General features: G+C 38.5%; 1 protein-coding gene across 1 annotated transcript; it reads left to right on the forward strand.

The window, feature by feature from the left end:
- Positions 1 to 3,470: 3,470 nt before the first annotated feature.
- On the forward strand, positions 3,471 to 14,997 carry plin3 (perilipin 3). Its single transcript, XM_034223576.1, has 8 exons — positions 3,471 to 3,605; positions 7,044 to 7,133; positions 7,287 to 7,482; positions 8,518 to 8,600; positions 8,996 to 9,227; positions 12,295 to 12,635; positions 13,557 to 13,775; positions 14,202 to 14,997. Exons 2-8 carry the CDS (start codon positions 7,065 to 7,067, stop codon positions 14,340 to 14,342), a joined length of 1,281 nt encoding a protein of 426 aa, XP_034079467.1. The 5' UTR covers positions 3,471 to 3,605; positions 7,044 to 7,064; the 3' UTR covers positions 14,343 to 14,997.
- Positions 14,998 to 15,281: the final 284 nt, after the last annotated feature.

Consider the following 15,281-nt stretch of genomic DNA (forward strand, 5'->3'; position numbering starts at 1 on the left):
TGCTTGTGATGTCTCCACAGTACACCGAGACTGGTGGTGTGATATTAAACATGAAACAAACCAAATGGATTATTACAGAGCAATTATTCTGCTCCTTTCATAGCTTAGCACAGGCCTCTTCGCTTTCTAAAGGGCCTTTTGATGATGATGGATATCTTATTAAAACAATTATTCTTCAATGAAAAACAACTCAAAGATGAATAGTGCCCATGGGATTTTAACATCTTAAAAATTGTTATATTGATCCACTTAACGTTTGTTGTGGTTTTTAATTAGGTGTTGGTTTTATTTTTGGTAATTTGATCAATTCTAATTTGATCAACTGTAATGGAAGTATATACATCTGTGTGGGATACTGCATTGCATGTTGTCAACCCTAAGGTAATGCATTTGCTCACTTTAAATGGTCTATTGATGCTATGTGTTGCTATGTGTACCGCACTCTGTGTCTTTCTTTTCTATAACGACCAAATAATCTAAAGGATGACAACTCTATTTACTGTGAAAAAGGCACACAATATCTTAAAAAATGAATCCATATAAATAAGATTGGTGGGTTCTGCTTTCACATCCATGAAAATCAGGTTAAATTGCCAATGTATTGCAGTTATCGTGAAAGACGTCTTCAGGCAGGGTAAGCAGACAAAGAGGGGGAGAGTGGAGTGATCACTTTACTCTAAGGGATGGAATATTTTCCTGTTATCTACTAATCTTCAATTACTCAATATCCAGAACAATTTTGGCCTCAATCAACTGATCCAGTGAAGTAGAGTTAAGCGGGAACAGATGAGAGCCTTCGGGGAAGATGTTGCGAACTCTTTTACAGGAGAATGTGTTGGCACTGGTATGCATGGATTTTTGTGTGTGTTTTAGTTAAAGGCGTAAAATACAGCGGTTGAATTGCTTGGTCATTCATAGACAAATCAAACAATATGAGGGAAAGGAGCCACACAGCTGTGGTCAAGACAACACACCCATGTTTCCCACATTATGCTATTTTCTCCCACTCTGACCCATTTAGTCTCACGACCTCAGTCTGGTGTTGCAAGACATAAACCAGCCTGGATTTTAAACATGGCAAAAACAAAGCTACAACAGGTATTCAATGAATTTCAGATAGCAACATTCAAAGTAATCTGTTACCTTTCTCTTGAAATTGGTACAGGCATTTAGGAAAACACAAAGGGACACATAATGGAAACTGTAATGACTTGAATAATGAAAATCTGTTCTAAATAAAAAAGGGAGAGATAATGGAGTTTGAGTCGTGATGATACACAGTATCCACCAGGGGAAGTATCTGTGTTACAATAATAAAATACACAGTATGTTTATATAATGTATAAATGCCACGTGAAGAAGAAAGCCTATGTGAAAATAAGATCTTAGACTATGTCGATTAATGCAGTCTGCACTCCTTTAAAACCCAGGCCTCATGTTTTCTGAAGATTTTTAAAAATGTATTCTTGAATATGTAATACAATATATCATCTCTGCTGTGGAGTTTTAGTGTATCTGCAGTGAAAACATCTTAAGGATGTAGATGTGTGAGTCTAGCTCAGTGGGTGAGGCTACAGACATCAGGTCCAAGTTGACTCTATGGGTAAAGACTGCCCTCTCAGGGTTTACTAAGTCAATTGCAGATAACATGGCAGCCTGGATCCCAGCCATCTGGCTTTATACACAGTATAATGCACTTCACAAGTGAATCAATAGTGATAAGTACTAATCGTTGATTTCTTTGCACATAATGAAAGCGTTTAACACAATATTACGTAGGAGTAATCAAATATAAGGACACTTAATTCATGTGTCAACAACCTTTCATAAAGAGCTTCCATGACTACTGTATAAACAGTAACATAACTATCAACACAGTTTATAATCAGTTGGAGATTTAACAAACGTTCTTAACTCAAAGTCCACTTACTGGGTTTCTTCTGGAGCTTTCTTTTTTGTTGCATCTTATGGCTTTCATTTGTGGATGGGGATCACAATTGCCTGAAGAGTGAAAAAGAAAGAATGACAAATATTCAATAATAACCATGATCATTTCATATAACTCATATAATACATTTGATTAATAGGTATAATAAATAAATATGTCGTGTTTGATATGCACATAAAACATAAAGACATAATTCTTATTATGATTTCAATTATCCATTAACTTTTTAGGCACAAGTTAAGGATGATTCACAGGAGCAGTTATAGTTGTATGGTTACAACAAAAATCCTTATAGCTGCTTTCAACTGCATTAAAGTCCAATGTTAAACACGTATTAGCGGATTGCTGCTGGTAGGCTAAATAGAAAAGGTTCAAGCTTTAACCTTACCTTAAGACACAAAAGGAAAAGTAAAGCTTGAAGGTACTGAACTTCAAAACAAGTATGAAAGAAAACTGATCAAAAGGTCAACTTATGAGTATCATCCATATACAACCGCCTGTTATCACAGGAGATAACAGCATAAACATCTCCCTAATAACTGATACTAATCCAATAGATGTTTACAAGGTGTGGCTGAAAGCCCCTAAAAATGGTCAATAAGTGGACCTTGTGCAGAGATTTATTGTCTTAATTAATTGTTAACCTGTATAATAGATGTGGACTTGAAACACCGTGGCACCATGCATGCCACATCATTAAGTTTCCAAAACCAGTGATGGAAGAAGTAGTGCAAACAATAAATGTATTTCAACGTATCACTTATCACACAAGGATTGAATTTGCAAGAGAACAGACATTAAACAATAAGAGTATATCTTGGGAAATAGGGGCCATTAAGCAGAGGTGGAAAAAGTACCCAGATCCTTAAGTAAAAGTAATAATACCACACTTTAAGAATACTTAATTACAAATAAATATTGAATAAGTATAACAAGTATTAAAGTAGAAATCTTACTTAAGTAAAAGTATATAAGTCCTATCAGCTTAGTGTACTCAATAATCAAAAGTAAAATACTTATTGTGCATAATCTCAAAGTGTTATTATTCTGTTTTTATTATTAGAAAATGCATATTAGAGTTTATAATGCTCTACGTTGACATTGTGGTCAAATGTAGGATACTTTGTGTACTGCTGAGTATATTAATAGTAGTCTTGTTGTATTTATGTAAAAAGTACATAGTAACTAAATAAATTACGATATTTCCCTTTGAAATTAGTGGAAGTATAAAGTAGCATAGCATGGAAATACTCAAGTAAAGTATACGTTTCCCCAACACTATACTAAAAAGTACAGTACTTGAGTAAATGCACTTAGTTATATTCCACCATAAGTAAGGCAACAAAAGTTAGCTGAGTTAAAGAGAAAGTAAAGACATTAAAGTTGCAACTTCTGGCTTGTTAATTGTGCATAAATGTAGCTTTTTATGTCAGTGTATTCACATCTATTCTACCAGATATGCCAGCTGTGTGTGTAACTTCCGTGCTGTGATTTAATTGGTTTAAAGTGTTTTAAGACAATCCCCCTCTCCGCCTTCCTGCGCTGCATTCCGGAGAACAGAAGGAGGAACAGGGCCTGGTTGTGGGCTGGACCACCGGTGCATTGACCAACATTATCCTGCAGGTCAAACCAGGACAGAGGAGCAACAACCAGTGAGGTCAGTTTTAATAGCTCTGTTTTCTTTTGTAATCAACTTTATAAACACGTATGTTAAGCTAACTCGTAACTTAACCTCACTTTCACATTAAGGGAAGCAACCTCCATACTTACTTTGCTCCGCGTCGAGGAGGGTTGCATTTGACCCGAAATTGTGATAAATAAGGATAAACCGATCACAATAGGGCTGTTGTTTGCTGCAACAAGTCATAGTTTCACATCTGGGGTAAAGTTCATCAACCTAACTGGACGAAATGACAGCTGATTTGTAGCATTAGGACGAAACGGTGTTGTGTTCAAAGGCAGCCAGAAGGAGTTGGAAATCAGCAGGATTGAAACAGTTGTGTCACGTGAGAGTGCTGTGTTTATGTTTCCTCGAGAAATGAACATTTGCCATTTAATGCCAAGACAGAGCATTATCTTTAAGGTGTATGTCTTAAAAATAATGTTGTGCTTGCTAAGACAATGACCACTTGAGACATTTGAAGTGTTTGGATATGATCTTCTCATACACAAAATATATGCACTCAATATGACTTATTTGATGGTTTTCTTTGGAGCTGAAGATATAAGATTTTCCAATATTTCACAAGAATAATAAATACTTGTATCTCGCTTCTTGAACCTGTTTTGATGTTATGACCTCTTGGAAGGTCTTAACTTCGTGGCTGGGTGCTAGCTGACTAAATGATTTATATTTATTTGACTGATCTGGGTCGACACAATTCCAGCAATCTTTTGGGAAATATAATGATCTTATGATACTCGTGAAAATTCTAAAATCAATATTACATTTTTGAGAAACTAGCTCTTTCCTCTTCTTTTTTTTCTCAGTCTGTCAGATCAACGACAGCTGTAGTCCTTTGGATCAAGGACGGCTGATTTCCTCTTTAACCCACTGACTTTTACTGATCCCTCTTTGTTTTTCAGCTCTCTCCAGTATGGCAAGTGTCTCAACATTTCCTGGAGATATACCAGCTTGTCCATTAATATCAAAGGTCACATAATAATCTGTCATGTCCAAAGGGATTGCAGCAGCCCTTCTCTGAAAGGAGATGATGTGTCTCAACAGTGTGAGGATGTTACCAACAGTCCTAACGCAATAGGAAAAGGCTTGTTTATGAAAGCTTTGCTGCAATCACTTGTCAGGCAGACAATGATTATTTCCGAAAGTCTAAAGTAACTCTAGTTTTTATTACATAACTGCCTTCCTCACAATACCGTGTCTCTAAAAATTATCTCGGGTTCATCTCACAATTGATAGCAGGGAACAAAGTGACAGACTTTGCTTTGTAATAAAATCAGTGAAGATGTCTCCAACTGCGTTTGAGAAAAAAAACATGTTGCTCAACCAAGCTGTTGCAACAAAATGCAATTTGCAAACACAGAGTCTGGGGAGATTTTATCAGCCAGACTTATAAATGTCACCCATGGTTGGAGCTGTTTGTCTTCTGTGTAGTTGTATGGATATGAGTTGAGTCTGGTCCGTCATGTGGACGTGTAGACCTGAGATGTAACTTCCTGTACAGCTGGTCGGCTGCACTTCTCACGTCTTTGCTGCCTGTTTTCCCAGCAGTACGATCACAGAGGTCATGTCCTTCTTTGATTGATTCCTCTGCCCTTAACATCAGGGTAACCATTGTAAACAATTAGTGTTTCAGAAACTACAGGTGGACTCCACTTATGTCTCCCTGCATGCCATCTGGTAGATTTCAAACAGATGCCGTCCACATGTTGGGAGCACCAGCTTTCATGCCTCTTTTTCTCATTTGCATCGCTTTGTCATGTTATTGTTGTTGATTCATCTGCAGTTTTCCTGATAAGGTTTATAACATGTCAGAATATTATGAGAAATCAATTTGTTTTTACTGTCATTAAGTTCTCAGAACCCAAGGTGATGTCTTCAAGTTGCTTTTTTTCTGGCAGCATTACAAAATGTATCCAGTAAACAGTATTATTAGAATTTTTTAAAAACCTGAAAATCCTCATGGTGGAGAAGCAGGAACCAGAGAGTGATTGGCAATGTTCTTGAAAAAAAATAATGTATCATGGAAATAGTTGCAAGGAAGGGAAACAATGATTATACGCTTAAATGAATCAATACATTGACTTACTGTGTTACTTATAACATGAGATAAACACTTTGTTTGTGTTCTGGACTCATTTGGCAGAATAAACTATAATGTAAATATTGTACATTGAAATCTTGCGTTGCACACAGTGTAGCCTATGGAGACATTCGCTCACTTCACCTGTCCTGCGCGAAACTGAGATTATGCTATTCATTTCTCCTCCTTACATGAAGAAGAAAAGACACTGAATGAGCAATTGATTTTGTTACCCTTTTCTGTGACCCAATCAAGTGGAATATATCGTTTTTATTCAAGGCAATAACTCATTGTCTTAAAGTAATACGGTAGTTTTCACTTAAAGCTATTTTTCACTTGAGTAATGGCTTGGTTTTTGATTTGAAGCGACATTTTACTGTAAAACATTCAATATTTCCCTTAAAACATTCCCTTGATGTAAATGATATTGAGATCCATTTGCCTGCATGCCTTCAAGTGAGCTTGCGAACAATCAATCTCCAGCATTAGTTCCCTGCTGGTTCATAGTTATTCATGAGTTTTCTCTTGACTCTAAGCCATAAATGTGACAAATACCTGTATCAGCGCCAACATTTCTGTCTATACTCCTTTTATCTTGTTTCAATCACCCAGAGAAACCAATATTGTTTTTTACTATGTGCACATACTAAAAAGCTGAATTTCTTAAGAACAATTGAAGGAAGGAATATATTTTGTGACTATGATGCAAAGATACTCGTGGAACAGCGAGTCATAAACCTCAGTGATGTCACTAGATGTAGATATTAAAAATATATGTGTGTTTACATGTATAACTATCCCATACATGACACTTGGATATACCAATCATTGGCCTCATGTATCCTTCTTTTCATGAGCAAATTCAAAAGTTTTATCAGCTTCAGATCTTAACACTTTCATTAAATTATTTCGAGATGATATTATTTAAAAGAAAAGCAAAATATATATCCGTACACAAAGTATGGAAATAAACAATACAAAAAAATCAAAATATATCGTAATCCATATTTTGACTTTAAACTTTGACATAGTGTAGAGTTTGAAGTGTTAATGGCTTTGCTCGGCTGCAGCATATTCTTTTTTAGGTGCAGTTTCATCCTCATTGCATCATAGTGTTGACAAATGAATTGAACATGCTTGAGTTGCCTTTCAGCCCATGTATCCTTAAACCGTCTGACAGGACACCCATTCCATTTCCAAAAGTATTACCGATTCTTCTCAAGAAAGTGTATCAGCCTCTTGAACAGAGAAATATCAGAGATGTATTTTATCATGCATACCGGGCAGTGTGAGGTGAATCTCTGTGTGTGACTCTTTATATTTTATGTCAGAGATTGAATCCAGCTTTCACAATGGCAGACAGCGGGAAGACTAATGAGAGTGGAGCTGCAGCAGCAGAACCCGATAATGGAGACCAGCAGGTGAGGAGCACTGTGACCCGAAATGAGACATATTATAAAACCCAGGCATATTATGAACTAATTTGACGCTCGATAAGCCACTATGGGGAATCAGACAGGGTTGTATTTAACTTTTTTTGTATGCCTCTTCAATAATGTTTCTTTTTGACCTAGAATATTGTTTCCCGAGTGAGCCATTTGCCTCTGGTCAGCTCGGCGTGCGGGGCGGTGTCCAGCGCCTACAGTAGCACCAAAGAAAGCGTGCCCTTGCTGAAGGGAGTGATGGATGCAGCGGAGAGCGGGGTCCGGACCCTGGGGGCCGTGGCCACCACTGGCTCCAAGCCCCTCCTGGACATTATAGAACCACAGAGTGAGTTCTTGTCTCTCTGCAAAATATGATGTAACATAGTCGCAATGTTGGCGTACTATGAAAGAGGATTGCAAGCCTGTTGCACATTAAAGGTGTGAAACCAATGTCAGGTCCAATTGGGCTAAACTATTTTTAAAAAAAAATCTGAATTAAAAAAAAAAAAAAGAAAATAAATGTTTTCTACTATGAAAAGAAATGTAGGATTGTTTATCGGTGTTGTTATTTTAATTTCCACAACTTTGCAATTCAGCATTCATATCTCATTCATACTAATGCACCGCTTTATATATTGTACTATTGATGTTGTATATTGCAGTACAATGTACACATTTTTATATGTTTTGTATCTTTTTATTTCACATTCTTACTTTAACCTTTTTAAGTCTATATACATATCTTTATTTTATTTTATTTATTTATTTTACTGCACATCCATACTTTAAAGGTGGTGTAGGTAATTTTGGAGAAACCAGCTCCAGTGCGCTAGAATTTGAAAATACACAACCGGAAGAAATCTGCCACTTCCTTACAGAGCCCCTCCTCCAACACACACGAACGCGCACATGACCAATGAGGGCACGAGATAAGTTTGTGCACAGATGGAAGGCTGACAGGCAGGTAGGCCATCCAGTTATTTTAGCCAGGCCGGCTCAGATGATTGGTCGTGCTTTTTACAGTACTACGGCTTCCACAGATGAAATGTTTTTATGGATTTTTTGTCAAAGCACTTCAGATATTCTTTGCTATCGGGATGTTAAGAGCATTCCATGGAATATAACAAAAAGTGTATCTCGAGCCGGTTTCTCAAACTTACCTACCCCACCTTTAACTGATTTTTTTCTTATATGAATGTTGTTATTCTATTTGTTTCTTATTTCTTTTATACCATTCTAAAATGGAGCAACTTTTACAAAACCTAATTTCCCCTGTGATACATATTTCCTGTTTCTGTTTCTGGGTATTGCTTCCGACTGATCGGGTTAGCCAAGGATTTGTTTCTAGTTGACAACATTTAGTACATTTCTGTTATTCCAGTTGCCACGGTGAACGAATATGCCCTGAAAGGACTGGATAAGATGGAGGAGAAGCTGCCTATTCTTCACCAGCCAGCAGACAAGGTCTGTCAACAAACCTCTCTACATTCTGCATTTGGATTCATTAATTATAACCTTAACCTCTATCATAGTAAGTCGTTTCACAGAATAACAGCCCATTTTATAACATGTGTGATAAATTCACATGTTGAATAACACTTCAGGTAACCATAGCAACACATTTTACACTTCACAATAGGTGCACAAATACTGTTACACTTTATTAACAAATAACAAAGCCATGGGTTAAGCCACTGACTATTTTCCTTGAAATACAGTATATAGCCATGGTAAAAATTGAATAAAACGCTCCTCCATTAACTGCTCCCTGAATTTCATATAAGAGCTATTAGAATAAAACACGATAGAACCTCCATTTCTCTCCAAGCATGACTCATCATTGGCTCTTCCTTCCTCAGGTGGTGTCGGACACAGTAGGTCTGGTGTACCAGTCGGTGGCGGGGGCCAAAGACGCCGTGCTGGGGGCTGCGATGGGCGGGGTGGAGATGACCTGGGCAGCCATCAGCGGAGGGCTCATGACCGCCATGGGCACCAGGATGGGCCAGATGGTCAGCTCTGGGATGGGCCTGGCACTGAGCCGCTCCGAGGACTGGGTCGAGCAGAACCTCCCCCTCACTGAGACCGAGCTGGGTCAGTAGCTCTTCTGAATGTGGAACGCATACAGTAATAAGTGCATAACCAGGGGAGGTGTTAAACACATATGGTTAATGTTGAGGTATAGACAGGTGTGTTTTGATTGTTGGATCAAATGAAGCTGAAACCAGGCTAGAGTTGGAATTAATTAATCATAGATAGATGGATAGATAGATGGATGGTTGAATAGATAGATGGATGGATAGATAGATAGATAGATAGATAGATAGATAGGTTCTTTATTGATCCCAATTTGGGAAATGTTTGCGTTGCAGCAGCATAAAAAACAAGGCAATGTACATAAGACAAATTTAAGACACAAGAAATAAACAGTCCAAAATATTTCTGAAATAGAGATAAAATAGCATTAAAAAGTTTAAATAAATATATATATATATACGTGGAAAATATACATGTTGAAATTCAACTTTACAGTAACAAATATAATGCAGGATATTATTGTGCCAGAAATGGATTATTCAATATTAAATTGAATATAAATGTAAAATGTACAGTTGGAGTTTAAGTCCAGTTATTAAGAGAAGCTATGGAGCAGAGAGTTCTCTTCCAGCCAGAGGAGATCGATTTTGAGATAGACAACAATTGTCAAGTTTTCTTTATCACAGACGATTGTGAATAAAACGATAGAAAGGTTTAGTGCTTCAAGACACAGTCGGTAAGGATTTAATTTCTATAAAGATATGCATCCCAGGGCTTCATCAATAATGCTTTGATGGAAACAAACTTTAATGTTAACAAATCACAGTTTTTAGTTGTCTTTCTGTCAATCAATCACATTTAAATAATTGTAGGGTCCGGGCTTTTATCAACATTTGGATCCAAAAATTAGCCTTTTAATGTATTTCATGAAAACAAAAGTGATTACATTCCTTCTTTCCTTAAATTGCCACTACATACATACATTTTCACTTGCAAACAAAGAATAAATAGTCAAAACAATTGTATATAGTTACACATTGGCATATGAGATCATATCTACATATCTAAATGTCTCTACTAGAGAAACATTTAGATATGTAAAGTTAAAGAACAATAAGCTTTATGTCAGGCATTACTGCAGTGTACTTTAGCTTAATTTATTCCATAATTAGTATGCATGAACGATGGCATTTGCAATATTTGTCATTTACTGTGAGAGTCAGTAGCCAACTCTGTGTCCTTGCTTCACTGAGCTATAGATCTAACACCAAATGAATCATCACTGTAAAGGCAAGACATGGTGATGTGGCAGGATGTGGGTGGTCGTGATTAAAGTGTTAAAATATACCACCGTAATTTGATTTCAACACATAAATGGTTTGGGCTATTCATAGAGAGGGAAGCAGGAATTCCAGTGAAATTGCCCTCTGTTAACTTGGCCCATAAAGCACCCTCAATTTCCAACACTCACTGCTTTGACACCTGCTACGGTGATGTCATGTTATCATGACAACCTGCCTGTTACGATTATTGTGTTATGTCACGTTTTGTATGTCTTGTTTTGGGTGTTTTGCTGTTCTCCCTGTCATGTTTTCCTCTTGGTATATTGTCTGGTCCTTTTCCCTGTGTTTTTCCTCCTGTCGTTAGTTTCCCTGGTGTGTCTAGTTGTCTGATTGTGTTCACCTGGTGCCCCTGTGTTTTCTCCTCCCTCCTCACCTGTCTCTTGTTTGTTTGATTAGTCCTGGGTGTATTTAGGTTATGTGTTTTCTGTTAGTCTTTGTGAGTTCCTTGTCGTATTTGGACGTTGTTCACGGGGTGAGAGTACTGTTTTGTCGAAGTTTGTTCCAGTAGCCTTGAAATAAAGGTATTTTTTCTGTTCATCTGCATTTGGGTCCTGCTTGCCTCACTCAACCCTGACACTGCCATCCATCCATCTTCTCCCGCTTATCCGTGGTCGGGTCGCGGGGGTAGCAGTTCCAGCAGAGAGCCCCAAACTTTCTTTTCCCTGGCGACATCAACCAGCTCTGACTGGGGGATCCCAAGGCGCTCCCAGGCCAGCGAAGAGATATAATCCCTCCACCTGGTCCTAGGTCTACCCCTTGGTCTCTTCCCAGCTGGACGTGCCTGGAACACCTCCCTAGGGAGGCGCCCAGGTGGCATCCTAACTAGGTGCCCGAACAACCTCAACTGGCTCCTTTCGACGCGAAGGAGGAGCGGCTCAACTCCGAGTCCCTCCCTGATGACCGAACTTCTCACCTTATCCCTAAGGGAGACACCAGCCACCCTGCGGAGAAAACCCATCTCGGCCGCTTGTATCCGCTTGTATCCGGACACTGCCATACTCCAATATTGCAGGAATACTCAAGAGGCCATCCTCTTCTCTGATGAATGATGGATATACAAATTATGCAATTGCTACTGTTATCAGTGGGAGCAGCTAAGTACCTATGATGGCAGTACTCAGGGGATTTTGGATTTGTTCAGTGGTCACTGTGGCTTTAAACAGAGGCACCGGCAGACTTTGCATTTCCCTTAGCTTCCACGGACTGATGGTTGGGGGAGCTGAGGTAGCTTTCAAGTATGTTTGTCCTCGTGAGCAGATGGGTTTTAACTCTTACAGAGTCAAGTAGTCCAACTTGTAACAGATACACCAATAAGCACTGCTCCATCCATCACTCAAACCATCACCACCACCGCCTATACAGAATGTACATGTGAGTTTCTTTAGTGTACTTCTTCATTTGGCAGTTAAATATATAGGACAAAGGATGATCAAGAGTTATCCCACTTATTACAGGGCTACTTATTTAATAAATGAATAGTTTGAGACATGATATTAGTTATTTTCAATAAAAAGGATAGTATTGCTGCCCTGTTTTCAGAGATTAGTACTCCATCCATAGCATTGGTCTGTTATTCATAGCAGCAGTCTGCTATAATGGAATAATAGACCGGAAAATGCTCTAATTGAACAATCAGAATGGAGTATTCAACAAAGCCATGTAAAAACATATATAACTATAATTAGACCTTTGTGCTCCCATCTACATATGTAATGCTTAATTTATGTATTAAACATTTATTGGCACATTTGAGAATATGAGATTTATACTTTCCTTTTCAGCTGCTGTGGCTGAACCTGCCAGCAGTGAGGTGACCGCGTCAACCACCCCCCCCAGCTACTTTGTCCGCTTGGGGAAACTCTCAGCCAAAGTCCAGGAGCGAGCCCTGCAGCACTCCCTGGGCCGGGCACGACATGCCAGGGATGCCACCTATTCTACAGTGGCTCAGATTACCAGTACTCTGGACCTGCTAGAGACTGCTCGCACAGGTCTGGGTACCGCCAGTAACCAGATAGGAGGAGCCTCCGAGCAGCTGCTGCAGCGCTGGACCGAGTGGAAGCAGAAGCAGGCTGGAGCTGGACTGACCGAGTCCGAGCTAGATGGGACCAGAGATGAGGCTGAGGTCAGGGCTAAAGCTTTGGGAGTTGTCTTAATGGTTTCTATCAGGATTATGTTTGCATTTGATTGCATTTAGAGTGTGTATGCCGCACATACTGTATGCAGCATGTATAGTCCAAAGTGACTTGGAGTACCACTTTAACAAATGAAAGAAAGCTTATAGCATAACAGTGATAAGAACAGAGCAAGAGTCTTGGAAGTCCGACTTTTATTTTAGAGGCTGATATTGTATTGTAATGCCCCCAAAGATTCACATTAAAATATAAATACATAATAAAAATCACAACATAGACTATCCAATTGACAACATTGTAATGTGAATGTAAAATATAAATTAAATAAATACATTTAAAATGAAGTACAATCAAATGAAATGTAAGACCCAGGATTATGTTGAAGGCAAGCCTGAGCCAGCCATAACTTTAAGCTTTATTAAAAAGTAAAGTCTTAACCCCACTCTTAAATGACGAGAGGATGTTCATCAACAAACAGAGAACTGGTTCCACAGAAGAGGAGCCTGATAGCTGAAGGCTCTGGCTCTCATTGTACTGATGAAGATTCTAGGGACCACTAATAACCCTGCATTCTGGGAACGCAATACCCTAGTGGGTGGGTACTATGAGCTCTTTAAGGTAGGATGGAGCCTGAATATATCACATTGTGTCAGCTGAATTGGGATAAGATGGGGAAACTACCCTGGCCTAAGGAAGGCTTCTTGTGGCAAATCCTGGGCTTTCATTTTTCTGAATCCGCCTGAGGTTAGGTGAGGGTGTCTGACACACTAAAAGCACTCACAGAGATGCTGTTTAGTTCAACTTAAAGTAAAACATTTACAATAAACTCCGGTTGACTTCCCATAAAATAAAATAAATCAAAAATCTAATTTTATTGTGATCAAACATTTTTGTTACCTTTCCGTTCACAGCAGCTGGAATGGCGGGTCCTCTCCATGGTGCAGGGTCTGAGCGACCAGCTGAAGTCAGCGTGCTCCAGCGTGGTGTCGAGTGCTCAGGGTCTGCCAGGTGCGGTCCAGGACCAGCTGACCAGCGCACGGCGATCTGCTGAAGAACTGCACGCCTCTCTGGGGAACACCAGCACCATCACACCCCTCCTCCTGGAGCAGAGCCGTCAAAACCTGAACCAAGTACTAATTGCTCCACATTGTCTTTACCGCAGTGTTTAGTTTTGCTTCATCAGCTAAGCTAAATATAGTTTTTTGCTTGAAGTTTTATTGCCTTTTTTCATTGCCATTACTTCACGCAGTTGGTCTTTCCATTACCTTTTAAATTGGTGCTGGAATAATACCCACAGTCTTATTGAACAAGAATTAAACAGAAAACTGCTGCATACTTTACATAACCAAACATCCAATCTCAGGGGTGTCTGCTGATTAATATGCATTACTGAACATAGGACAGTCAAGCTTACAGTATATTGTATTTAGTGTGCACATTAAACCTCAGTATTTCCTGCTACCAACAAGCTAAGCTTACTTTTTAGGTAGAGTTTCTGATCAGATTATCGTTTAGTAATATTGTTGAAAGTGATACTAGTATGTCCTTGTTCCCAGGTTAAACAGTCCCTGGATGGTGTCATGGAGTATCTACTGAACAACACACCACTCAACTGGCTGGTGGGACCTTTTGCTCCACAGATCACTGAGAGGGCAGAGGGAGCAGTGGCAATGAAGCCGAGCAAACCACACGACTAGACTTCAAGATTTTGTTGTGTTCATGAGTTATTCAAGGTGATGACAGACGTCTGTGTACTTTAGATGCAACATTTAAACATAAATATGCTTGTTTTAATGAAAAAAGGCCTTTCATTCATCAATGTTTTCTACATTATGCACTAATTATTGTATGTGTGATATACAAGTTAATGGAATTCAATCATAACCAAAAGCACTGACCTGTGGCCTTTGAAAACTAGTTTGTGAATTATGTTTCCTATAAGATTATAGTGTTTTTACATATCAATGTATGTATCCTCTCATACTGCTATTTGAAAGACTTTTAATAGTGCCTTAAAAGAAGTCAAAGCAATTCCTTAAGAATAATCCAAATGAAAATTGTCTTTCAACACAGCTTTAACAAGATGTAGTGTTCATAGTGTTTTCATTTATTTAAGGATTTGCAGTTTTTATTTCAGTATTTTGTGTCTGTACTTTGATAGATTCAGCTAATGAGCTGACATGTCAATGACATTTTAAAACAGTACAGTATTAGTGTCATCAAATCAAATCAAGTTCTATTTATATAGCACATTTTAAAAACGATTTGTGGTCGAGCCAAAGTGCTGTACATATACTAATTACCTTACAGTAATGTCATGGCTGAATACATTAATAAAGGTGTTATTCCTGAGTTTTTGAGTTGTTTTTTGTTGGGGTGGTGGACTTTGCTTGCCACACTGACTGAAGGTTGAATCGATGCTGAGGATGACTTTGTTTAATTTAATGTTTTAGTTATTTAATTATAAACCCAATATCCTGTGTAAACCTTAGACACTTCGTGATTTTAAGAGGCTGATCAATTGTACATAGTGCTTGTGTAAGCTACCGAATAATGAGTAAATCAGTTCATAATAGCTCATAACTAGCTCTAGTATTTTGTTTTCTCAGCAAGTACAACAGCTTGACTGCAAAAAC

The sequence above is a fragment of the Gymnodraco acuticeps genome, unplaced genomic scaffold (assembly GCF_902827175.1).
Source record: "Gymnodraco acuticeps unplaced genomic scaffold, fGymAcu1.1, whole genome shotgun sequence".
Taxonomy (NCBI): Eukaryota; Metazoa; Chordata; class Actinopteri; order Perciformes; family Bathydraconidae; genus Gymnodraco; species Gymnodraco acuticeps.